Source organism: Saitoella complicata (assembly GCF_001661265.1).
Source record: "Saitoella complicata NRRL Y-17804 unplaced genomic scaffold SAICOscaffold_6, whole genome shotgun sequence".
NCBI classification, from domain to species: Eukaryota; Fungi; Ascomycota; class Saitoellomycetes; order Saitoellales; family Saitoellaceae; genus Saitoella; species Saitoella complicata.
Window position 1 is genome coordinate 346,420 of NW_017566997.1, and position 22,450 is coordinate 368,869.

At 52.2% G+C, this 22,450-nt stretch overlaps 12 protein-coding genes across 12 annotated transcripts; 7 read left to right on the forward strand and 5 right to left on the reverse strand.

Annotated features, from left to right (window-relative positions):
* Positions 1–63: 63 nt before the first annotated feature.
* On the reverse strand, positions 64–699 carry SAICODRAFT_211115 (ribosomal protein-like protein CEP52). Its single transcript, XM_019166376.1, has 4 exons — positions 642–699; positions 434–578; positions 266–369; positions 64–199 (listed from the first exon to the last, which is right to left on the reverse strand). Exons 2-4 carry the CDS (start codon positions 576–578, stop codon positions 128–130), a joined length of 321 nt encoding a protein of 106 aa, XP_019025583.1. The 5' UTR covers positions 642–699; the 3' UTR covers positions 64–127.
* Positions 700–948: 249 nt separating this feature from the next.
* On the forward strand, positions 949–2,557 carry SAICODRAFT_24255 (MFS general substrate transporter; the record flags this gene model as incomplete). The annotated part of the gene is made up of 5 exons (XM_019166762.1): positions 949–1,032; positions 1,086–1,403; positions 1,453–2,017; positions 2,070–2,268; positions 2,320–2,557. The coding sequence occupies 5 exons, from the start codon at positions 949–951 to the stop codon at positions 2,555–2,557; spliced, it is 1,404 nt and encodes a 467-aa protein (XP_019025584.1).
* A 295-nt stretch (positions 2,558–2,852) lies between these two features.
* SAICODRAFT_6215 (uncharacterized protein) lies at positions 2,853–4,157 on the reverse strand (the record flags this gene model as incomplete). The annotated part of the gene is made up of 2 exons (XM_019169892.1): positions 2,853–3,996; positions 4,060–4,157. 2 exons carry the CDS (start codon positions 4,155–4,157, stop codon positions 2,853–2,855), a joined length of 1,242 nt encoding a protein of 413 aa, XP_019025585.1.
* Positions 4,158–4,602: 445 nt separating this feature from the next.
* SAICODRAFT_70187 (uncharacterized protein) lies at positions 4,603–7,153 on the forward strand. Its single transcript, XM_019170544.1, has 4 exons — positions 4,603–5,001; positions 5,053–5,315; positions 5,370–5,863; positions 5,918–7,153. Exons 1-4 carry the CDS (start codon positions 4,630–4,632, stop codon positions 7,015–7,017), a joined length of 2,229 nt encoding a protein of 742 aa, XP_019025586.1. The 5' UTR covers positions 4,603–4,629; the 3' UTR covers positions 7,018–7,153.
* An 861-nt stretch (positions 7,154–8,014) lies between these two features.
* Positions 8,015–10,544, forward strand: SAICODRAFT_6217 (uncharacterized protein; the record flags this gene model as incomplete). Its single annotated transcript, XM_019169893.1, has 5 exons — positions 8,015–9,013; positions 9,067–9,154; positions 9,205–9,654; positions 9,709–10,451; positions 10,509–10,544. 5 exons carry the CDS (start codon positions 8,015–8,017, stop codon positions 10,542–10,544), a joined length of 2,316 nt encoding a protein of 771 aa, XP_019025587.1.
* A 603-nt stretch (positions 10,545–11,147) lies between these two features.
* Positions 11,148–11,612, forward strand: SAICODRAFT_54353 (putative transcription factor SteA; the record flags this gene model as incomplete). The annotated part of the gene is made up of 1 exon (XM_019169283.1): positions 11,148–11,612. A coding segment is annotated over one exon (465 nt), but the record flags the coding sequence as incomplete, so codon positions are not given.
* A 1,045-nt stretch (positions 11,613–12,657) lies between these two features.
* SAICODRAFT_29568 (uncharacterized protein) lies at positions 12,658–13,188 on the forward strand. Its single transcript, XM_019167453.1, has one exon. The coding sequence runs from the start codon at positions 12,663–12,665 to the stop codon at positions 13,167–13,169; it is 507 nt and encodes a 168-aa protein (XP_019025589.1). The 5' UTR covers positions 12,658–12,662; the 3' UTR covers positions 13,170–13,188.
* Positions 13,189–13,375: 187 nt separating this feature from the next.
* SAICODRAFT_34134 (uncharacterized protein) lies at positions 13,376–14,011 on the reverse strand (the record flags this gene model as incomplete). The annotated part of the gene is made up of 2 exons (XM_019168338.1): positions 13,376–13,738; positions 13,790–14,011. The coding sequence occupies 2 exons, from the start codon at positions 14,009–14,011 to the stop codon at positions 13,376–13,378; spliced, it is 585 nt and encodes a 194-aa protein (XP_019025590.1).
* Positions 14,012–15,131: 1,120 nt separating this feature from the next.
* Positions 15,132–16,439, reverse strand: SAICODRAFT_34135 (uncharacterized protein; the record flags this gene model as incomplete). Its single annotated transcript, XM_019168339.1, has 1 exon — positions 15,132–16,439. One exon carries the CDS (start codon positions 16,437–16,439, stop codon positions 15,132–15,134), a length of 1,308 nt encoding a protein of 435 aa, XP_019025591.1.
* An 896-nt stretch (positions 16,440–17,335) lies between these two features.
* On the reverse strand, positions 17,336–19,434 carry SAICODRAFT_6220 (sodium/hydrogen exchanger; the record flags this gene model as incomplete). The annotated part of the gene is made up of 4 exons (XM_019169896.1): positions 17,336–18,196; positions 18,245–18,680; positions 18,732–19,149; positions 19,194–19,434. 4 exons carry the CDS (start codon positions 19,432–19,434, stop codon positions 17,336–17,338), a joined length of 1,956 nt encoding a protein of 651 aa, XP_019025592.1.
* Positions 19,435–19,763: 329 nt separating this feature from the next.
* On the forward strand, positions 19,764–21,562 carry SAICODRAFT_54470 (MFS general substrate transporter; the record flags this gene model as incomplete). The annotated part of the gene is made up of 2 exons (XM_019169287.1): positions 19,764–20,331; positions 20,385–21,562. The coding sequence occupies 2 exons, from the start codon at positions 19,764–19,766 to the stop codon at positions 21,560–21,562; spliced, it is 1,746 nt and encodes a 581-aa protein (XP_019025593.1).
* Positions 21,563–21,697: 135 nt separating this feature from the next.
* On the forward strand, positions 21,698–22,344 carry SAICODRAFT_211317 (uncharacterized protein). Its single transcript, XM_019166378.1, has one exon. It carries the CDS (start codon positions 21,833–21,835, stop codon positions 22,238–22,240), a length of 408 nt encoding a protein of 135 aa, XP_019025594.1. The 5' UTR covers positions 21,698–21,832; the 3' UTR covers positions 22,241–22,344.
* Positions 22,345–22,450: the final 106 nt, after the last annotated feature.

The following is a 22,450-nucleotide window of genomic DNA, read 5'->3' on the forward strand; positions in this document are numbered from 1 at the left end:
GTGGCGCGGTTGAAATCACAAGAGTAAATGAGACGGACATTTGTTCATTGAGCCTTGATTGAAACGCCGTAACAAAAAAGCAAAACAACGCGCGCCATCCAATCCATGTTTTCCATGCGCACAACCACTACTTAAGCTTCTTCTTGGGGCGGAGCTGGGAGGTGTGACCACAAGCCTTCTTGCGGCAGTTGGTGGCACGGGGAGGGAGACGGGCGTAGCACTTGCGGCAGATCATCTTGTCGCAGTTGTACTTGGAAGCCAAAGCCTTAAGCGAGGGCTCAATGATACCACCACGGAGACGGAGGACAAGGTGAAGGGTAGACTCCTTCTGGATGTTGTAGTCGGAGAGAGTGCGGCCATCCTCGAGCTCTGCACAAACACCATCTGTTAGTACTGTCGTTTCATTTGTGAACGGAACGTCGCTGGAACTCACGCTTTCCGGCGAAGATGAGACGCTGCTGGTCCGGGGGAATTCCCTCCTTGTCCTGGATCTTGGACTTGACGTTGTCGATGGTGTCCGAGGACTCGACCTCGAGGGTGATGGTCTTACCCGTGAGGGTCTTGACGAAGATCTGCATCTGTACAGGGGACGGAGGGTCAGCAGCGTAACCTCGAGGCAGCGACGGGAGCGAACCACGTACCTTTGCTGTGGTGGTGAGTCGAAACTGTCGGGACGTCCAAGCGATCGATCCGCCTGCCAATTTGCAGCCCGGGGGGGGCGTGCCACTCGAGGCGGGGAGGGTTTCTGCGCGAGTAGCCCTGGCTCACATTTTGGGTGGTGCCTGTGCCTGTGCCTGGCCGTCCTCCCCGTCCCCGTCATAGTGCATACAACCATCACAAGCAGCATACATCCCCAGCACACCCAGCATAACGAGACAACCAGCATACATCCCCAGCACAACGAGACAACCAGCATACATCCCCAGCACATCCAGCATAACGAGACAAATGGATCCACGCACGACGAGGGCTCTCGCTTACCTGGCTGTGCTTCTCGTCACGCTCGCCTCGGGCACAAACTACGCATACAGCGTCGGTGCTTCCCTTGGATCCCCCCCCTCGTGAATGCTGATCAACCATTCCAGGCATACGCTCCACAACTCGCCGACCGTCTACGTCTGACGGCAACACAGTCAAACATTATAGGCGCTTTTGGAAACTATGGTGTCTACTTTGGTGGTCCCTTTGTGGGTATGCTGGTCGACGCACGAGGTCCACGGCTACCGTTGCTGCTTGCAGCAGGCGTGTTGTTTTCCGGTTACTACGGCCTGTATCGAGCATACACATACAACTATGAGACGTCGGTGACAACTTTGGCCTTGTGTATGCTTCTGACAGGCGTAGGGAGCTCGGCTGGCAGTGCTGCGGCAATAAACTCGGTCGTCAAGAATTTCCCCACGACGGTGCGCCCTTATTCGTTTACTCCATGAGCATCCACTAACAACTGCATAGAGAGGTACAGCCACATCAATCGCGATTTCCCTGTTTGGGTTGTCAGCGTTCGCCTTCTCAGCAGCCGCCGCCTTCTTGGGAGACACTTCGGCGTTTCTTCTCCTCCTCAGCACGGCCACCGGCGTGTCTTGTCTCATCGGGGCTTACTTTGTAGTCATCGTCCCTCCGATGGCCATCGATTACCTGACTGTATCTGAAAGTCGACCTTCGCTGCATGATCGACGACGACCAATCTTACGGCAAGAACCAGGTAAGCATACACGCACTTACAGTGGATCATTGGATGAGGATCCTGCTGAGAATATAGAGGATGCTGAGGATTCAAAATCTCAAATAGATATGGGCGGAGTCTCTTTGTTGAAGAGTACAGAGTTTTGGCTGTTTTTCACCGTGGTCTGCTTTCTGTCAGGAGCAGGGCTCATGCTCATCAACAATGTCGGACACTGCGTTCAGTCGCTGTGGTCCGTCAACCACCCCAACGCATCCCCCGGTCATGTTCGTCAAATGCAAGCGTCGCATGTGGGCACCATCTCCATCTTCAACTGCCTTGGCCGTATTAGTGCTGGTACGTCACCTTGTGTCGCATAACTGCACAACTCTAACCGTCCGATCTCAAGGTGTAACCTCCGATGTTGCCCGTCGGAAATGGGGTTTGCAGCGTTGCTGGTTTCTCTGTATTGCCGCAGGACTATTTGTGGTGGCCCAGTTCGCTGCTTCAATCATCACACACGCACAGAACCTCTATGTTGTCAGCTCCATGACCGGGTTTGCGTACGGCATGATGTTTGGCACTGCACCGGTTCTTCTCGCCGAATGGTATGCTGACTCTGCTTCGCCCCCGCTGTCGTAAACTGACCATCTCTTCAGGTTCGGCGTAGCCCGCTTTTCACAGAACTGGGGCTGGTTATGTGTAGGCCCTGGCATTGCCGGCAGCATTTTCAACCTGCTGTATGGACGTACCTACGATTCTCACGTTTCTGGTGATCAGGAATGTCGTCTAGGTCTTGAGTGTTACCAGGCGGCTTTCCAAGTGACGGGAACAGCATGTTGCGCAGCGCTGGCGCTTGCGATTGCTTTGGGTATTCGTGTGAGGAACCGTAACTAGTACGCTCTTCCTAGACATATTTTATAATAGACATCTTCATCAGCTAGATCCCAATTCGTCGGGGGTAGTTTGACCGTATGAAAACATGAAGCTGCTGAAAAGTAGGTGAACGTGAGATGGCCCGGCCGACACATTTGTCCAAACAGTACTGAATAGTGGACGTTTACCTAGATAAACAAAAAACCATTTTTGGACCCTAGAAACATAGCACCAACCCACCAACACCCGTAAGACTTTTTAATGACACTGGCGTCTGATATTTACACATAATGTCCGCCGACCCTGAGCCTCCTTCCTAAGCACTTTTTGGAGATGCACCTTCTCTAGCCTCCACCATAGGCGACGCCTCCTCTGACAGCACAGGCTCTCGCGCTGAAGTCGCTTCCTCGCCCCCCTCGACGTTTCCGCCCTGCTCACCATTGAGAGGCTTCTCTGCCGTGACCTCTTTCTCAGGAGTTGCTTCGTCCATAGATGGCGCGGTGGCAGGGCTCTTTGAAATCGATCTCAGCTCATCCGGCGTCTCAAGAAGATTGGTAACACTAACCCGCATCTTTTTTCTCATGTTCCCGACCTCCCTTTCCGCAGTCAATTCCCGCTCAAGCGCCTCAATCCTGTTCAGATAGCCCACTTCCCGACGCTCCATCTCCTCCAGTTGGTTGCGCAGCTGCATTTCCACTTCCCTTCGTGATCCTTCCAGGCGACGCGATGCGGTTTCTGAAGATTCGAGTTCGGTAACGCGTGAACGGAAAAGGTCGTTGACAAGGTCGAGTTCAGCAACACGAGTACGGAGAGCCTGGTTCGAGGCCATCACTGATTCCATGGTTTGCGGCTCATTTTCTGTGGGAAGGGGGACGCTTCCTGGTCGGTGCTGCATAACGGTCGGTGGTCGAAGCAGAGCCGGATCTGGGGCCATATGGACTGCGCCAGGGTAGTGAAGGTGCATAGAGTGTGTTATTTGCGGAGATGGGTATGCATGCGACGAATTCGGAGAGTGAGGAGGGCTGTTACCGCCGTTGCCAGATGGTCCGGCAAGGTGACCGTTGTGCGGCGGAGTGTGGACCAGCCCGTGGTGGAGCGCGTGCATTCCAGGGTGACCTTCGGTCGCTGAAGACTTGCGCTTCACCTGACCAGACGACTTGACGCGGTTCCTAGACTTGATCACGTCCGTTTTCAAGCTGATAGGCCGAGGCCTACCGTGAAGTTTCAGGAAGAGACCGCATGCATTGCACAAAGTAGCACCCGACTCATCACGTCGCCATAAAGGAGTCGTAGAAGTCGCACAGTTCTGACAGACCGGTGGGTTACCGGGAGTGGATGACGCGGTGGTGGGTGTGGCTGTCGCAGGGAAGGTGACAGGCAGCGCGGGAAGGCCTTGAGGGTATCCTGGGTGCGCAAGGCCGTGCTGTAGATGCGGCGGGGGGGTATGTGGGGAGTGCATGCTGAGAAAGAAGAATCAGCATACATTGCCTAGAAGGAACACGCCCACGCAAAAGGGCACTTACACAGGCGCAAAGTGATGATGGTGGACTTGCTGGTGAAGCGGAGTCGGAGGAGGTAGGTTCCGCGAAGGACCCATCGCGGCGGGAGGATGTGGAGCCATGATAGAAGAGTCCAACTCTACACCATTCTGTTGGTGCGAGTGACCGCGAAGAACGCCTTGAGCCACCGTTGTAAAACCGATAAATGATCAACCGCGAACAGTCAAGCCCGCAGAAGTCGAAGAGGAGAGGGGTAAAGAGCGAATGACGGTGGGGGGGGGAGGTAGGGGTTTGGTGGTTAGATCTAAGATTTCTGCTTCGCGCGGGTCGAGTTCAGTTGGCGCGCTTATCGCCGAAATCGATAACCCAAACGATTAGGACAGCAAATTTCCGATAGCAAAGGTTGCGAGTGTATGCTGTTGTCCATCCTCCTATCATTCTTCTTTCTATGGGAGCATATAAGATGGGTTATTCGAATGGTCCGCCTGTCACCTCCAGGTCAACCGTGCATTAGGTGGACGTACGGTACGTACGGTATATACACCAAGCTGCTGTCATCAAGCACAACCTGGCCACTGAACGAGTTCGACCACCATGAAGCCGGCCTCTTCTGGCTACGAGCGCCTAAACCAGGTCGATGAGATGGAGGATGCCGAAGATGATCTCGGCTACTCCAATCGTTTCGCCGGCAACAAGACGTCAGCTGCGGACGGTTCGACTGTGTCCGTGCTCACTCACCCCACTGCCGCACCTGACCTGCCCAGCGCAATTCAACTACGCACTCGCGACAGGAGCAATACCGGAGGCATAGACATCAAGGCTATCAATGCGCGTCTCGAGAGATGGGCAGACGAAATTGCCTCCAAGTTCAAGGTTAAAAGGAAGGGGAAGGACACCGACGCGGATAAAGAGCTGTACTACAGTGTATTCATCCCTCCGGAGGGATTGAAGCCACTCGTTGAGGAGGTAAGTGAATCGAATACGTGCAAGTGAATGCTTCTAAACGTATTCCTACAGTTTGTCACACTTGATCACAACCAACCAATGTCGAAGGAACAATTCGAAGTCATCCTAGAATCCGTTCGACACGCGATTGCCCGGGGCATACACCCACGAATGATCAGTCAAGGCTCATCGGGTTCATACTTCGTAAGGGACGTCAACAACAAAACCGTGGGGATCTTCAAGCCCAAGAATGAGGAGCCGTACGGGAAAATGAACCCAAAGTGGACGAAATGGTTACATCGCACGCTGTTTCCATGCTTCTTCGGCAGAAGTTGGTGGGTTTCCTGGATGGGTGTTTTCTTAAGTCCGGTGCTTACACAGTCTTTTAGTTTGATTCCGAATTTGTCATACATCTCGGAGGCTGCAGCTTCAGTACTGGATCGCCAATTGAAGACGTACATGGTTCCTCACACTGAGGTGGTTTGGCTTTCCAGTAAATCGTTTCACTACAAATGGCTCGACAGGCGTGCATACTACCGGAAAGCAAAGCCATTCCCCCAAAAAGTGGGCAGTTTCCAGGTCTTCCTGGAAGGATTCAAAGATGCAAACATCTTTCTGCGGGAACATCCTTGGCCGGACAGGGTAAATGCTCCGCTACAGACGGAGACGAGGAAGAAAAGGTCTTTCCTGTCGTCTTGCAGGCCGTCAGGACAGGAAACCATATTGGAAGAACAGGAGGAAGATCAGGAGAGTAGAAGGAGCTCGTTTAGTCCCGGTGGCGATGTCGACCCTGGACGCTTCGAATGGACAGAAGCCTTGCAGCAAAACTTCAGAGAAGAGTTGGAAAAGCTGGTGATTTTGGACTACATGATGAGAAACACTGGTATGTGAAATACCTTCACGCTGGCGCGCAAATAGCTAACCCAAGTTTTGTCAGACCGTGGCTTGGATAATTGGATGATCAAGGTATGCTACCATAACCATGAACCAAAGGTTGTTCCCTCGCGGCCAGAAGCTGCGCAGGCCCTTTCCACCGTTGAATCAGTGCCGTCATCATTACTCGACATGGAAGGCGAGGGTGATTACCACATGACCAGTCTAACCTCGTCAGCCAATGGCGGACTGAACTCGGCATCCGCAGGCGGTTCACGGTCGTCCTCATCACAAGTTGCGGTACCACACATCCATGTTGGCGCCATCGACAACTCTCTTGCATTCCCATGGAAGCATCCAGATGAATGGCGCTCGTATCCCTTTGGCTGGCTCTTCCTTCCAGTCTCTCTTATCGGGAAGCCCTTCTCACAGAAGACTCGTGACCATTTCCTCCCGCTTCTTACTAGTCCTGAGTGGTGGAAAGACACGACGAAGCAATTACGCGCTCTGTTTAGCCAGGATACAGACTTTCAGGAACGTATGTTTGCTAAACAAATGGCCGTACTGAAGGGTCAAGCTTGGAACGTGGTGGAGACCTTGAAACAAGCAGACCAGGGGCCTCTCGACTTGACGCGTAGGGTGCGAGTGCTGGTCTTCGACGACCAGCTCGAGGTACCGGTTGTTAGGTCTACGACAGCCCCGATTTATATCAGGCCAGATGAGCAAGAGGAGATGGACATTTCTGCTGCTGCTGCAAGCGCACCTCCGCCAACTTTGCACACAGCACTGTTGCGGCCTGAACAAAGTCGCACGACGAGCTGTGGCGAACCTTCGCGTGAGTCTCGGTTGGACGATGATGCTGGTCGACTATCAGACGACATATCGCTGAGTGGCCCAAATAAAGGAGTAGAAGAGCAGAAACACACAGCCCCGCCTATGCTTTCTCGTGGGTCGTTGAGTTACCATGGCACACCTCGAGCTGTCAAGGCTGGCACTCCAGGACGTAAGAGGGGCCAATCGCTTACGAGCCGAAATATCTTCTTCGAGGAGGATGAAGGAGATTTGGGTTTTGCGGCGGCGCACAATGAGCAAGCCAATAAAACTGTCATCGTCGAGCGGCTTGAGACGGTGAAGTCTAAGCCACCCGTGTTTACCTGGTGTTGATCTGAGCAGTCATCTTTGGCAAGGTTTCTTGGAGGTATATGGATACGGTACGGATTCACTCTTTCTGGAATACGGCGTTTTTTGGGCTTAATTACCGAGGTACTTCATGTTGTAGTACATGCTCGTGTTCACACAGTTTCTGATTGATAATATGAACGGACAACGTTCTCATTGGAGTATGCTGGCACACTTTGACCACATGAAGTTGAGCGATACTCCGAAGACTTCCCTGAATGTATGCCTCCTACCTGGTATGAATTTTCGATTAGTATATGCTTTTCCATGGAGGTTAGGTTTCAGGGGTTTAGGTTCCGCAAGCTGCACGCCTATCGCACAAGACCCAGATCATAGACGACACATGCTCTGTGCACCTGAAGAGCATCAGCATTCAGAGCCGGACAGCAATTGCCCATGGCCGATAGAAAGAGGCCAATTGTAATCTCAGACGACGATGAGCCTCCAACGGCCACGGCGCAAGGGTTCGATCCCTTGGCTCTTCTCAGCCCGCAACGCCAAAAGGCTCGACCGCAAACGCTGTCCGACGGTGACGTGCGGAGAGGTACCAGTTATGCCTCGCGGCTTGAAGCTCTGCATGGGGTCAATGAGAGAAAACGTCCCAAAAGCAATACATGGGAGCTTCGAGGCCATTCTCAGTTGGGTCTAAACTACCCGATCCCGGCAGGGAGAAGCCAGGTTATAGACCTCACAAACGGTGGGCCAGCATGTGCTCTTTTCGCATCAATTTGAAGTAACATGATGGAGTCTAGATGATGTGCTTGTCGACGAGAACAGAACACCACCGCAGCAGTGTTACGGACTCATCAGTGGCGACGGTCAGCTATTCAAGGCACCAGCACTGCCACCCACGGCCTTTCAGCAGCCGCCAAAATCTGCCTCGAGCGACCTGACCTTCATTCCAGCGGTACTAGAGGTTTCAAAAATACATGCAGCGCAATGTATGCTCAAGATAAATGTGTGCGATGCTTGGTGCGGCACAATGGGTCGCAGACTAGCCGAGCCTTTGATTTACCTTTTATCACTCGGGAGGGTGCGACTAAAGGCTTGGATCAAGGACTATAAGTACTATACACCAAGCACCGAAGTGTCGGACAACATCGCGCTGTCGGTTGTTGTCTATGGGCCTGCAGAAAAAGGAACGAGGGATCTCGTCGGCAACCTGTTAAGGCAACGAAACATTTGGCTGCAGCAGGTCAGCCCTGGGTTACTGGAGCCGAATACAAGCTACAACAACCCTCACTATCCTGCGCAAACTCGTGCTTCCAACAGTCTATATAGCACAAGTATTGATACCGAAACTCGCAGCGCGGACTTTCTGAAACGGCAGATCAATGAAATATTTGAGAAGATGGGCAACGTGGAAGATCTTGCTGAAATGGAACCTCCTCCAGCTTTGACTGCATCTCTTTACAAACACCAGAAGCAAGCGCTTTGTTGGATGAATGCGCATGAACAAGGCGAAGACTCCGGAGATGCTGTCAGTATATGGCAGGAGAAGAAGACTCCGGATGGCCGGACTATCTGGGTCAACATTTTGACTAATTTGAAAGTCACGAAGAAGCCACCAAGTTTGATTGGCGGTATACTTGCCGATGATATGGGTCTTGGAAAGACAATTACGACTCTCGCTCTATTGTGTCTCACCAAGGAGAAGGCGTTAGCGTATAGCACACACAGAAGAGCACACAATAGCTTGCGACGAGTCAAGACAACGCTGATAGTCACTCCGCTAACAACGTTAGACAATTGGGAGGATCAGTTGCAGAGTCACGTTCTCCCTGGTGAGTTGACCTCGCTCCGATATCACGGCGGCAAGAGAGAATCCGAGGCGATGAGTCTGCCACAATACGATGTCGTTCTCACGACATATCAGATTCTCGGGCTGGAATATGCCGCTCATAAAAAGTGGCAAGAGCAGCAGGATCCAACTTCCAAACCTAGCCCTTTATTCCAGACAGTTTTTTTCCGCGTTATCTTGGTATGTTGCAGTCGAAGCTTTTATCAACCTTTTGTTAACACAAGGCTTGAAAGGACGAAGCACATATCATCAAAGATCCGTCGACCAAACAAAGTCAAGGTGCCTGCGGTGTCTCGGCGTATGCTCGCTGGTGCCTCACAGGTTTGGCTCCCAAACGATCAAAACACTGCGATATCTAAGAAGTACTACAGGGACGCCTATACACAACAGGATCGAGGATCTGGGTGCTCTATACAAGTTTCTTCGTTTACCCGCGTTTGAGGACAAAGGTCACGGCCTGAGATTTCTTCGGACAGCCTCATTGACCAGCGTTCAAACACTAGTAAAAGCAACGACGTTGAGGCGCACGAAGGATTCTAAATTCCATGGGCAACCAATCCTGAATCTGCCGCCCAAAACGGAGTATGTCAAGACGTTAACTTTCGATGCAAGCGAAAGAATGTACTACGACAACATCCGCGATGCAACGAAGCAGATCCTCGACAACACTCTTAATTCGAAGCAAAAGACTGGCGCAGCTTACTTGAACATTCTCCAGCTAATCCTGAAGATGCGTCAGATGTGTGTGTACGGAAAATTAGAAACAGCAACGAATGCCGAGACGACCGACACCTGGACTTTAATGCGTGAGTCCGGACAAGGTACATGCGCTTATTGCAATCACGACCTGGGTTTTGTGGAAGCCGACTCGACAGTTACACTCGTCGGGTACATGGCACACGAGAGTCATGTCTTTTGCTTGGATTGCATCCCTCGATATCAAACGGCGGCGAGAAGTGCCGCCGAAGGAGCTGAATATTGCCCAATCTGTAATGCATCTATGAATCTCAACTTGGTGGAGATTCGCAACTCACCTGACGCTGTAAAGGACAAGGAGAGCAGTGAGGCAAGGGTTACTGCGGACAGCCCTCGCGCATTCAGCACTAAAGTGCAGGCATTGTTCAATGATCTGATTGAGCTACGAGATTCCCAGGATGATGTCCCCCTGAAAGGAATCGTCTTCAGCCAATGGACGGGAGCCTTGGACATGGTGGAAGGACCAGTACGCGATCAGATTGGCCTTGGTGTAGCGCGACTTGACGGTTCTATGAAGCCGGCGGATAGAAGAACCGCGATCCAGGACTTCCGATTGAATTCGGAATGCAAAATCCTCCTCATCTCACTGAAAGCTGGCGGAGTTGGGTTGAACCTGACATCCGCAACACACGCCATCAGAGTGTTCATACTGGAGCCATGCTTCAATCCGGCTTCAGAATCCCAAGCTATTGATCGAGCGTACCGAATCGGTCAGGAACAGCCCGTGACTGTCACTCACTACATCATGAAGGACAGCGTGGAAGAAGCGATGTTGGAGTTACAGAAGAAAAAGACGAAGATGGCCAGTGAATTGCTCTCTCACAAGTTATCAAAGAAGGATGAAGAGAAGGAGCGCTTGGGCGTAAGTTGCCTATGGGCAGTGGCTTGTCTTGAACGTTAGCTAACATTCGCACGCTAGGATCTTAAGCTCCTGTTGACGACAAAGCCAGCATAGGTCATGGGCATGATTACGGTCGGGTTTCACGGCGTTGGGGATAGCAACAGGAGTATGCCTTATTTGAAATCCCATTTATTTACTGGCCAAATTTAAACGTAATACAGGGTGGCTAGTTGATTGAGGGGCATGCATACGGGCGGGCGAGACAATGGATGCACGGGCACAAAGACGACTTGACGAGGTGAAGAGGATCAAAGGGAATGGGAAAGGGAATGGGAAATCGATGGAAGCTGCCGTCTCTTCTACGCTCGAGCTCTGTGTCGTCTTGAGCTTCGTATTACCCAGCGACGGAGACTTGGTTTGAAATATACTGGTCAATCCATTCGACAAGGGTCTGCTTAATCTAACTGACGCTCGGACATTCCTGAGCCCACACGTGCCGGAAACGCCTATAGCAACAGTCCTTCCCTTCTTCTCCCGAAGCGCAATATATCTCTGACGAGGACTCTCAAATCGTTCTGCTGCTGAACGTCCCAGGCCGGTCCTGCCTCGTATCAGCTTCAAAACGCTACTCCCGTCACGACGACGCTCTTGAAACTCAACACTCAACGTCGGACGCGACAGCTCACAATCCCTCTCAACAAGACTCCTCCAGTCAGAATGACTTCAACACAGTCGGCCGCGACTATTCTACACGATCGCACTGAGTCGTCCTTCCTTCCTCAGCATCAGCAGAACTCCCTTCCGGACGAGGCACGAGAACTGCTTGAACAAGTCGATGAGCTCAAGTTCTTCCTGCTTACCGCGCCAGCTAGCTGGCAGAAAGAGCAGGTCATCAGGAGATTTCTATTGCCCACAGGAGAATACGTGAGCTGTGTCCTATGGAAGGAGCTGTTCTACATCACCGGTACCGACATCGTGCGCATCATCACCTGTCGGTTTGCAGCTTTCGGTCGGTCTATCGTCAACGCAAAGAAGTTTGAGGAAGGTATCTTCTCTGACCTTCGCAATCTCCGCCCTCCTCAATGTGCCGTCCTCGAGCAGCCCAAATCCCCTTTTCTTGACCTCCTCTACAAGAACAACTGCATCCGCACACAGAAGAAGCAAAAGGTCTTCTTCTGGTTCTCCGTCCCTCACGATCGTCTGTTCATCGACGCGTTGGAACGAGACTTGAAGAGGGAAGCGAGGGGTGAAGATGCCAGCACTGAAGCCATTACAGAGCCGGCTATCACTTTCAACTACGATGAGAAGATTGGTCTGTACGAGCAGATGATTCGGGCTACAACGGAAGAAGACGACGAGGGATACGAAGAATTAGGTCAACGTCATCAAGCACGCATGCTCCGCCCATATGGCCAGCAGTACGCAGGTAGCCGTTCTGAGCGTTTCACTCCGAGTCCGTCACCGGAGCAAGGCAACCTTCAAGCATATGCTGAATCTGCCGCCTTCACGGCATCTCCTCAGCCCCGCATGGACCCATCAGCATACCAGCAACAGTACACGACACCAAGTCTTGGTTATGTCCCCATTACTCCTCAAACTCTACAAGCCCCCACCTTTGCCGTTCCCAGTGTTCGAGCACAGTCCCATTTTCACGTGGAGCAGTCGCCCGTGCCACTATACAGCGAGTTTGGATCAGTGGAGCCGCAATACCCGCGTATGTCTGCGCCGCCAACGTACATGAGGTCCTACAGCTTCACTCCAGAGGCACAGTACGGCTTACAAGACTTGTCCGTCCGACTACCTGAGCAAGAGCAATTCTTCGCGCCCCCTGCTACGACCACGCCAAGGCGAACCACCTTTCCTTTCAACGCTTCGCCCAGTGAAGCTTCTCCTTTCAGAGCAAGGCCGATGGAAAGAGTGACTTCGGTTCCTCCGCAAGTGACTATGGTTCAACCGACCTCGATGTCTCGTTCGAGCAGTGTTGGGTTGGGCCTCTCTATCCCTTCTCAATCATCGTTCGCCACGCCTACTGCCCAGATTCGTCTTTCTTCGAATGGTTTGCACCCTCATACCTGGTCGGGTGCATCCGCCATGCAACGCCGGAGGACCTTTTCCCCCTACGAACGTTCTGCAACGCCTATGATAGACGTGGACGGCACACCCACAAAGGGGTATATGTGCCGCTTCAATTGTGGCAAGATCTTCAGGAAATACGAACAACTCAAGGCGCACATGCTCTCCCATATGCAAGAGAAACCTTACGTTTGCGATGTTTGTGAAAGGCCATTTAGCAGACACGACAATCTTTTGCAACATATGCGTTCTCACGAAAGGTCACCTCAGCCGGTGATGGCTCAAAGCGTGTCGTCGGCATACCTTGCACCACCTCCGGTGCCTGACTTTGAGCCCTCTTCATATACCGCGGAAGTCCGGCAAGAGCAGTTTGTTGGGGCTAGCGCTTATGACGGAAGTCCGTATCCTCACATCCAGGATGCCGCGTCTGATATCGTAGGCTTGGGGTCCGGAGATGGTCTGGGAACTTCCGTGAATGACTCCGCGGCCGTTTCGGGTTGGGATGCGAACACAATGCCGCCTGATGGGTGCTTCACCCGTTCTCCGGGCGTTGAATACTATTCACTAGGTAGGCGACCAGAGACGGCAGGATACGACGCGCTGGAGTTAAGAGAGGCCGCTAGGAGTGTTGTTACCGCCGCTCAAGATGCTGGACACGTGGTTTGAAAGATATACACACTGGGCAGGGTATATGATTGCATGAGCTAATTTTCGGCGTCATGCGATTTTGTAAGGACGCTGGCTCGTTCCTTCGTGTGTACACAATTGTCATTCATGATGCTGCATTTGTCTTTTGGTTATACCTAGCATTCCAATATACCCTTGCGAATTTCAATGTGATGACCAGCCTGTGAACAAGAGGTAATCCATAGTTAGACAACGATAACCGGTCTAACATGACCCGAGCTCCCTTGTGTAAGTCCAAACGCCCAGCCTGTTTGCTGTCCAACTATGACGGCAGAGCATACCACAACAGTTACAACAGTGAAAGCCCACAATGAATACCTACCCCATCGCTTCTCTTCTTTCTTCCGTGCCACCTCAACATCCTTGTCGAGTCCTTTCAGAACGGAATTAATGCTTGAAGCAAAACTGCCTCTGAACGAATAAGGTAGCAGAGGCGCGGGTTGGAGTTTGTATGGTCCGATGCTGGCGGCGATGTAAGGGTGCAATAGGAAAAGGTAGGCTGCAACCAGCCAGATAGGACCGGGAAGAAGAAAGCCCAGCATGAAAAGCTACCAAAATGTCAGTAGGAGTTGCGAAAAGGTTGATAAGACGCGCAATACCTTTTGCGACAATGTTCGTGATTGCTTGGGCAGGTCAAGACCTCCTTGATATTCTGCCTTTTGCGAGAGGATCTCTGTGCGCTCAGCGTACGTGTAGGTTGGAAGCTTGTCCGGGCAATAAGCAGGTAGCGGTACCGAGGGCAGTGCTTCCTCAGAGTCGTACGACGGTACCGGTGAGCACGGCATGGCAGCGGTGGAAGCTTGTTCGGGAATGTTGGACATGGCGCGTACCTTAGGCTGGTGTGCGGGGAGTGTACTTGAGAGGTTTGTTCCGTGTTATTAAGGAGATCAAAGATAGAGATTCCATGACGGGCAGGATGCATTCCCTTCTTATACACCGCGAAGTGTCAACTGCGCATCATACAGTACTCCACCTCAATGCGGTGGAGCATCATATGCAGAACGCGACTCAGATGCGGTTTGATTTCGTTTGCCTGCGGCGTACTGCTTCGCCTGTACATGACCAGTGTTTCCGTCGGTGCGATGATGCGGATCATTGACACACCTCGACGCGTTTCTGGCCAATCATGGAGAGAAGACGTACGTGCCAGGGGTTTGGGTGTTGACGAAGCATGAACGTGCACGCGTTCTCCAGCAGAAGAATCCCTTTGTTCTCTGTGATGGCATGGACTGACGTCGTTTCACGTTCATATCATGCGGGTGATCCACGGAAAGCCGAAGCAAGAGGCTTGAGCTTGCTTCTATATTGCTTTGTTATCTGCAGATGATTTGCATTTGACAGTTCATTTCATCAGAGCCATCTCCGAGACGCCTTACCTCCACCGGGTATTGACAAAGGAATTGGTTTCGGGTGCGGAGTTCTCCTTTGTCCGTGGCTCTCCAGCTGCAGAACGCGACTTAGATTCCGCATCAAGGGAAGCAGCAAAGAACGTGCTTGAGATTGGCTCCTGAGGTTTACGTGCAGCTACATTTCTCCAGCTCATGTCTGTTTTCCAACTGTTCTCGTTTTGTCATGTGTTGGCAAGAAGGTCTTACTCCTAGCGTCAATGATTGGGGAGATGGTGCGTCCCTAGCCTTTCCGTCTTTCTTCACGTCACGACCAAAAATGTATCCCACGACTGCCAGTATGGCCTTACAAAATCGGGGAAAACATATGAGCATGAAGAAACACATTTGCAGCAGCTGCCTCTGAGTGTGTTAAATTATAGTAGCATTAAAGCGATACGTTGAACTCCCGGGTCCAGCATAAGCGCGGGAAAGGTAAGCAAGCTGCAACACAGGCTTGTCCTGTGACTGATTGAAGCTACTGAGTAGCGATAGAACATAGAAACAAAAAACATCGTTGACACTCCCCTGTGGCCATCCCACCGTAACCGCCGCATCACGTTAGTAGTCCGGGAACATCATCTTCACCAGGCAATTCCAATCCTAGTTCAGCCTCCAGGGTAGGCTGAACTTCTTTCATAACATCAGCCGCAAGGCTCAGTCCTTCGTCGGTTATCGTATGATTCGCTCCGTTGTCTAGTACAGGACCGGTATCATTCGGTATGTTGCTCGATAGGAGCTCCTGCGTTTGCTCGCCCGACTGCTCTGTAGGTGAGGGTTCAGCCGACACTCGTTCAGCGTCGAAAGTGACAGAATCACTTTTGCTGGCCTCAACTTCGGCGGCTACTGGCAGAGCAGGTGATTGTGTGATTTCAGATGGGTCGGCTCCAATATCAGACGCCGACAGGGACGGACTAACACCAACCCTTTGCCTTTTGTTGCTTTCACCGTCCACGCGCGATGTGAACACTCCGGTCCCAGGAATGATTTTGGAAGCTTCCTTGTCTTTCACGGCAGACACATCCGATATTGTAAGCGCTTGCGTGGCTGCGGCTCCTAGAGTAGGGAGGACCGTTCGAGGGTCAAACGCCGGGGTTAAGATTGGGAGGGAGTGCATATCAGACAAGACGGAGGGACTGGCATCTGCGCTATCGGTAGTGGAGCGTGCCGGTGTAGGTGTAGTTAATCCCATTCCAGCGCCTGCGCGAGGTTCATATCCCTTCTTTGACGAAGCGCTTGCGTCCATAACCTCAACCGGCACGCTGACCTTCGATTTGGGAGCAGTCGAAGCTTTCGAAGCACTTTGTTTTCTTTTTTTTGAAGCGGAATCGCGGCCCGCGGAGGGAGTATGAATCGAAAATGTCGACATCATACCAGCCTGGTTCGGCGGCGGACTAATCTTGAATGTCGACATGAGGCTTGCTTGATTGGATGATGGCGGGGGATAAGACGCATAGACATTGGGTGAACTTGGCCGGACCAAACCCTTACCAGTTGTGACTGGATGCGACTCTGTGGGGGATGTGGCAGCGCCAGGCTTGGGCGACGCATCAGGACCTGTGGACCCGGTCGGTGTCGACGGCGGGTCCGCAATCGCTGGTTCCGTGTTCTCGGGAGGAGAATCGGAAGTATTGGTCTCGTTGTTCGACATCGTGCGAGCAGGCCCCGACTTTGGCTTGAACGCTGCAGATGGATTGACGAGACGATGATTGAAAGGTTTAGACGCTTGTGATTGTCCAGCTTGAGTACATCCAGGAGCTGGCGTAGCCGACTTGGCCGTAGTTGGTGAAGGAGGCTGCGGAGGCAGGAGCGGTAAGGGCACGGGCGCTCCCGGAGGCGGCAGAGGCATAGCCCCCGTTGGCATAGGCGCCGGCGGTGGTACTCCAGGCGGCGGTAAAACTCGATGCGCATGCTCAGGTGGTGGTGGAGCTGCCGCAGCAGCAGCGTTCATAGCAGCCGTCGCAGCCGCGGCGGCAGCAGCTCCTTTCTTGCCCGATCCGACGTTCAAGCTCAATAAACTCATCGCGACCTCCTTTTCCTTTCTCATTGCGCGACATTTAGCAGTTCTTAGACGAATTTGTTCCTTCTCGTGCTCCGTGCTCTGAATACCGCGAGCGCGTCGCTTCTCGCGACGCTGGCGCTGCCATTCGCGCTTATATAAACGTAGCCTTTCGGCTTTCGCGGCGGAGCGAGGAGATAGCGGAGGGCCCAGAGAAGCCGGGGCAGGCGAACCGGCGTGTGTAGAGGCAGCTGGAGGAGGGGCAGCAGGAGGAAGGGGGTTGAGAGGATTGGCGGGTGGAGCGAGTTGAAAGGGCGGTAATTGGAGCTGACTGTTTTCGAATGGAGTTGACATTGGACGTATAATTATTTCATGAAACTGATTGAGTGGAGAGGGCGACTTCTTGTTTAGAGCCGGGTATAGTGGACTTCCTGGTTAGGCCCTTTGTCGCGTCAACGTTACCCCGTCAGTAACGTTGATTTGCCCGAAATCGGTTGCGCAGGTGAAAGTGCGAGGTTATAATCGAAATACAGCTCAACTTTCTCGAATAGGGTATATAAGTATTCAAAGCCAGCTATCTGTTCGTTTGCATGCTTGTTCGACGAGAGAGCTGTCATGACGGACGAGGCGCAACGAGCTCGCGTTTCGTTGGAGCCGAATTTGGAGCCGAACGTGGATGCAAAGCTCAGGTAGATATGTCTTTGGTTTGAATTCCATGCATACAATAGACGTATAAATGGGTATATTCAAAACTCCCTAAATCAAGGGTCCTTGCTCAAAAGTACTGGCTTCAGAACCTTGTCGTCAAACTCCAAGAACCATCTTGTTCCTTCCTCTCCACCCATTCTGAGCAACTGCGCTAAACGTCCTTCTCCCTGCGCGGCCGGGTCCGAAGCCGTAACCGCCTCGACAGAGGATCCGCCTTCACCTGAAGGATATGTTTGTAGGGCGGGCTCCGATCTTGACCTGTGCGCACCCAGGTGCCCGGGTGCAGCGCTAGGCGGGAGGTCAGATGCAGTCGATTCATCGTCAGAATCACGTAGGACTGCACCAAGATCCTGTCCGAGTAGGGAATTTTGTCTGCTCATAACCTGTGGGTTAGACGGGCTAGCACCACCATTCTTCACTCCATTGGTGAACGGAGACCCCTTCCGCTGCGGTGGCGGACCTCGCTGCGTCTCCATCTCCACGTTCTCAGACTCCCTCCATTTCTGTTTCCTCTCATACTTCGGACTGCCCCGTCTGACCGGTCTCCATCCTGCGTTCATTTCCTCATCTTCGCTTTCGTCACTTGAATCGGGTTCATCGCTCTCCACGCCCGTCCTGATCCCCATAATCTCCAACATCCTTGCAGTTGTTCCTCCAAAGACGATAACGGTAAGAACTACCGTCACCAAGATGGTGGCTTTCAATACAGGTGCGTACTCACCCTCGAGTCCAGCAGCCAGAGCAACACCGACTGCTCCACGTAGACCAGCCCAAAAGAGCATGATTTGATACGCTGGCGTCAACTGCTCCGGTTGGTCGGATGGATGCACAGGTCTGTGCTTTGCCCGAGAAATGAGATTCAGAAGGCTAGAAATCGGGAATACTGCGCAGTATCGTGCAACACAGATGGCAAGCTTTCTCTACGTTAGCCTTCGACTATAAGTTGAAGATGGAGGACATACTGTGGTCACCACAATGAACACCGGGCGGTACACCAAGTCCACTTCCGTGAACAAACTCAAGCCAAGGTAAATGAAAATGAAGTTCTCAGAAAGCTGAGCGAGAACCTGGAAAAGGTACTTGGTAGACAACTGGGTCCGGCGCGACATGTTATAGTAAGCATAGTGTTTCAACGTGATGCCGCAGAAGAGGAGCGAGACGATTCCGCTCATATGACAGCCGTTACTAAAAAGATAAGACCCATAAGCCATAAGCGCAATCAGACAACTCTCAATCTGCGGGAAACGGCGGAGCTGGGAGTGTTTCAGCATTAACGCGCAAGAGAATCCGATAAGGACACCGATAATGAGGGAGACGATGAAGGTGAACAAGAACAAGCCGAAGCCTTGAAAGACGGACGAGACGTATATGGTCTGTCCATGGAACTTTTGAAGCGTCCTATATATGATGTGAGTCATTCTGTTGCCCGTACGGATTTCCAACACATACTCGAACATGACAATCGCGACAGCGTCGTTAAGGAGTGATTCACCAAAGATGATACTGTAGAGCTTCGGATCCACTTTGTATGTGTTGAAGATCGCGAGGACTGTGACGGGGTCTGTTGCACTCAGCGTTGCGCCAACCTGTAGAGCCTCCACAAAAGTGATGCTCAGACTTTCCAGACCGATGATCGTCCACAAGTAGACAAGAATTCCCACTACAATTGCTGAGATGAATGTACCAAGGAAGGCAAATGTCAGGATTTGAGGTAGCGAGCGGAAAAAGTTAGCTTGGTGGAGTTCATAGCCTGAGTTAAGAATGATAGGCGGAAGAAGAAGGTTGAAGAAGTAGGTGTAGTGGAAAGTAACCGTCTCCTGAATGATGTCGCCCGGTGCGGCGCGGATAATCAGACCGACAACCATACCTGCTCGTCCTATTAGCGACCATACTTTCGGACAGCAGCGCAACATGACATGCCGGCAAAGATGGAAACGACAGTCTCGTGCACTGCGCGGATCTTGCGCAACTGCAAGTAATATGATGTCCATAGCGCTCCAATGATGAGCGCTACGAGAATGAACAAGGCCCAGGAGGTGTAGAGCTCTTGGACTCCTGGATCAAGGTCGACATCGGGTGGTTCGTCTGCTTCGAGGTCTCGGCGGACTGCGGAAGAAAGATGGTCAGTCTCAGACACCAGAGGAGTAGACATTGCCCTCTTACACAGCAGCTTGGAGAAGCTGGACACCGTCGAAGCCATGATACGGGTCCAATCGAGCTGACTGGGACTGTTTGCTGGGTGTATGCTACCACCGGCTGGGGTGTATGCTCGGGCCTGGCTTTACAGCTTGGCGCGCGCGGGTACCTCCCTCGGCTGAGGACGACACCTGGGCATGCAATCTGCGGTAGAGAGAGCCACATACGCACATTCACGCAGTACGCGGGTACGGGGTACGGGGGTACGGGGTGCAACTCCGCCAAGGCAACGAGCAGCATTCATTCAGGCCATCTCATCAATTATACCACTCCTTCGCAAAGAAAATGACAGCTGAAACAGGTCCATCGAGGCCTTACCGTCCGCGCGATTCAGACGCTCCCGACGAGCGCACCAGTCTCATTCCCCATCACACGCCCTCCTCGCACGACCAAGAGGCTGCCTTGGGTGCTTCATCGTCAGTGGACAATGCTCCAAGTTTACCTACCAGGAGTCTCGGGTATATGATTGTCCTGACCTTAGTCTTGGCCGGACTACAGTTCACATGGACAGTCGAGATGGGCAATGGCACCCCATACCTCATCTCCCTCGGCATACCAAAGCCATTAATGTCGCTCATTTGGATTGCTGGCCCTCTTTCGGGCATGCTCATGCAACCCATCATTGGACTTTTGTCAGATACCAGTACACTATCTTGGGGCAAGAGAAGACCGTTCATCATCGCTGGCACGATTGGGGTGGTCACGAGCTTGCTTGTCCTTGGCTGGACCAGGGAAGTTGTCGAGCTGATTGCAGGTGGACGCCGAAGTATAGAGCATGAACATAAGGTGAGGACTGCCACAAGCATACTGGCGGTCTTCATGATTTATCTTCTCGACTTTGCTATTAACACGAGTAAGTACCTGGTCCTGAATGCTACCAAAGTAACTGCTGAACGTATTGTTTAGTCCAAGCTTCCTCGAGGACTTTGATTGTCGATTCTGTATCCCCGCAGCTGCAGTCTTCTGCAAATGCATGGGGCTCTCGCATGATCGGAATTGGTAACGTCTTTGGCTACCTTTCAGGCTACATGAATCTCCCACGCTACCTTCCGGCTCTTGGCTTCACGCAGATGAAGGTGCTCTGCGCCATTGCCAGTGCAGTTCTAATTCTCACGGTAGCAATCACCTGTGCTAGCATCAAAGAACGTAACCCGAATCTTGAGCTGCAGAAACGCAATCAGCGGGAAAAATCAGGTTTGGCCGAGGTATGGGAGTTTGCCAGCCGTGTCGCTCTGTCCATCTCCCGAATCCCGGTGAGCATCGAGCGCGTCTGCAATGTACAATTCTTTGCGTGGATTGGATGGTTCCCGTTCTTGTTCTACATCACGACATATATCGCTGAGATCTACATCAAGACGAGTGCGACACCTAGGGCGCCGGTGCTCTTCGAAACTCTCGGCGACACGATTTCTGCCAACACGACTGTACCGCCACCGCCAGAGCGTGAATGGGAAGCAGCTACGAGGGCTGGAAACTTTGCCATGCTTCTTTTTGCGCTTGTATCTCTTGGCGCGAACGTTTTGTTGCCCATCATTGTGAAGGAGAGCTCGACGGAAACAGGGGAGGAGAAGTGGTGGAAGGTTTTGACGCTTCGAAGGGCGTGGACACTGAGTCATCTCCTATTTGCAGGATGCATGTTTTCGACGTACTGGGTGAACGGGGTCTGGGGTACTACTGTGCTTGTTGCCGTCTGTGGAGTCTCATGGGCGCTCACGCTGTGGGCACCTTTTGCGCTGATCAGCGAGCAGATCTCGTTACGAGCACAGGCGAAAGCGAATCGCTTGCAGCATGAAGATACATCCTCAGGTACATCTTCGACTGATGAAAAGGAGGAAGAGGCAGCTGGTGTTATCCTGGGCGTCCACAACTTTTACATTGCAGCGCCGCAGGTCATCTCTACTTTGATCGCTAGTGCACTTTTCCGCATCCTTGGTGGCAGCGGGCCGGAGGGTAGGGCTGGTGACGATAGCCTGGGTTGGGTTTTGAGAGTAGGTGGCATAAGTACATGTCTTGCTGCATGGCTGAGCTTGAGGGTGAGAAATCATGAGGAGCAGCAAGAGACGGATGAGGATGAAGATAACTGACGAAAAAGCCGTACTAGTGATATTTTCGGCATTCATTAATTGCTGATGCCTTTGCAGGAACTAATACCAACCTCGTTCGTCCCACGTTTCCCTCACTGCCAGTAACCTTACTTAGTGGGGACTACCGTCTACAGCGAATGGGTGCGTATTAAGCTTACCGGTACCGGTATCGATGAGGCTGGTGTACATGTGGCTGTGCGCTATCGATACATGTCGCTGTACGAAGATTTTCGAGGAGGAAGAAAAACATAATCGAACAATTCCGCCGTTATGCCTTCTTTAAACAACCCAAATAAGATCAAGCACACTCACAAACGTCACAAGGCCAGACCCTCAGCGGCCAAGGCCCAACGTGCTCGCCAGGCCATCGCTAACGGCGCCACTGTCATCGAGCGCAACTCCTCCAAGGGCCCCGCTTTGGCCGTGACAGACCAAATTCTGCATGGTCGTATCGACAGCAAGAAGACGTTGAAGAAGAAGGTTCGTGCTGGAAAGTACGCTCTGCAAAGACTGAAGGCCGCTGGCATTACTCTCGGAGAGGACGGAGAGATGATTGTTGATGAGGAGGAGGCTGTTGAGCAGACAAAGAAGGGCAAGAAGGTTTTGGTACAGAAGGACGAGGAGATGGAGATTGAGTCGAGTGGAATGGGTACCGAATTGGGTGGACCACCGCAGTGAACATTGAGGGCGCTGTGTATTTATTTTGTTCTGATTTATTCTGGCGTTAATGTGATTTTATTTTAACTGATGTCATTGTGGCTCTGTCGGGGCACATGTCCATGGCCACACGCACATGGAGTCGTCATCTATCCGGATTCAGCTGTGGAGATCGAGAAACCTTAACCAGACGAGATGAGGGGATGACCGACTGCACTGACCCACCGTATA

What these genes read in the sequence shown, in the direction of transcription:
- SAICODRAFT_211115 (XM_019166376.1), bottom strand. Translation starts at nt 578, where the DNA reads ATGCAGATCTTCGTCAAGACCCTCACGGGTAAGACCATCACCCTCGAG. An exon ending in TCTCATCTTCGCCGGAAAGC is followed by an intron (nt 370 to 433) that starts GTGAGTTCCAGC and finishes GTGTTTGTGCAG; the next exon opens with AGCTCGAGGATGGCCGCACT. An exon ending in TCATTGAGCCCTCGCTTAAG is followed by an intron (nt 200 to 265) that starts GCTTTGGCTTCC and finishes CGTCTCCCTCCC; the next exon opens with CGTGCCACCAACTGCCGCAA.
- SAICODRAFT_70187 (XM_019170544.1), top strand. Translation starts at nt 4,630, where the DNA reads ATGAAGCCGGCCTCTTCTGGCTACGAGCGCCTAAACCAGGTCGATGAG. An exon ending in TGCTTCTTCGGCAGAAGTTG is followed by an intron (nt 5,316 to 5,369) that starts GTGGGTTTCCTG and finishes ACAGTCTTTTAG; the next exon opens with TTTGATTCCGAATTTGTCAT. An exon ending in CTACATGATGAGAAACACTG is followed by an intron (nt 5,864 to 5,917) that starts GTATGTGAAATA and finishes AAGTTTTGTCAG; the next exon opens with ACCGTGGCTTGGATAATTGG.
- SAICODRAFT_29568 (XM_019167453.1), top strand. Translation starts at nt 12,663, where the DNA reads ATGCTCTCCCATATGCAAGAGAAACCTTACGTTTGCGATGTTTGTGAA.
- SAICODRAFT_211317 (XM_019166378.1), top strand. Translation starts at nt 21,833, where the DNA reads ATGCCTTCTTTAAACAACCCAAATAAGATCAAGCACACTCACAAACGT.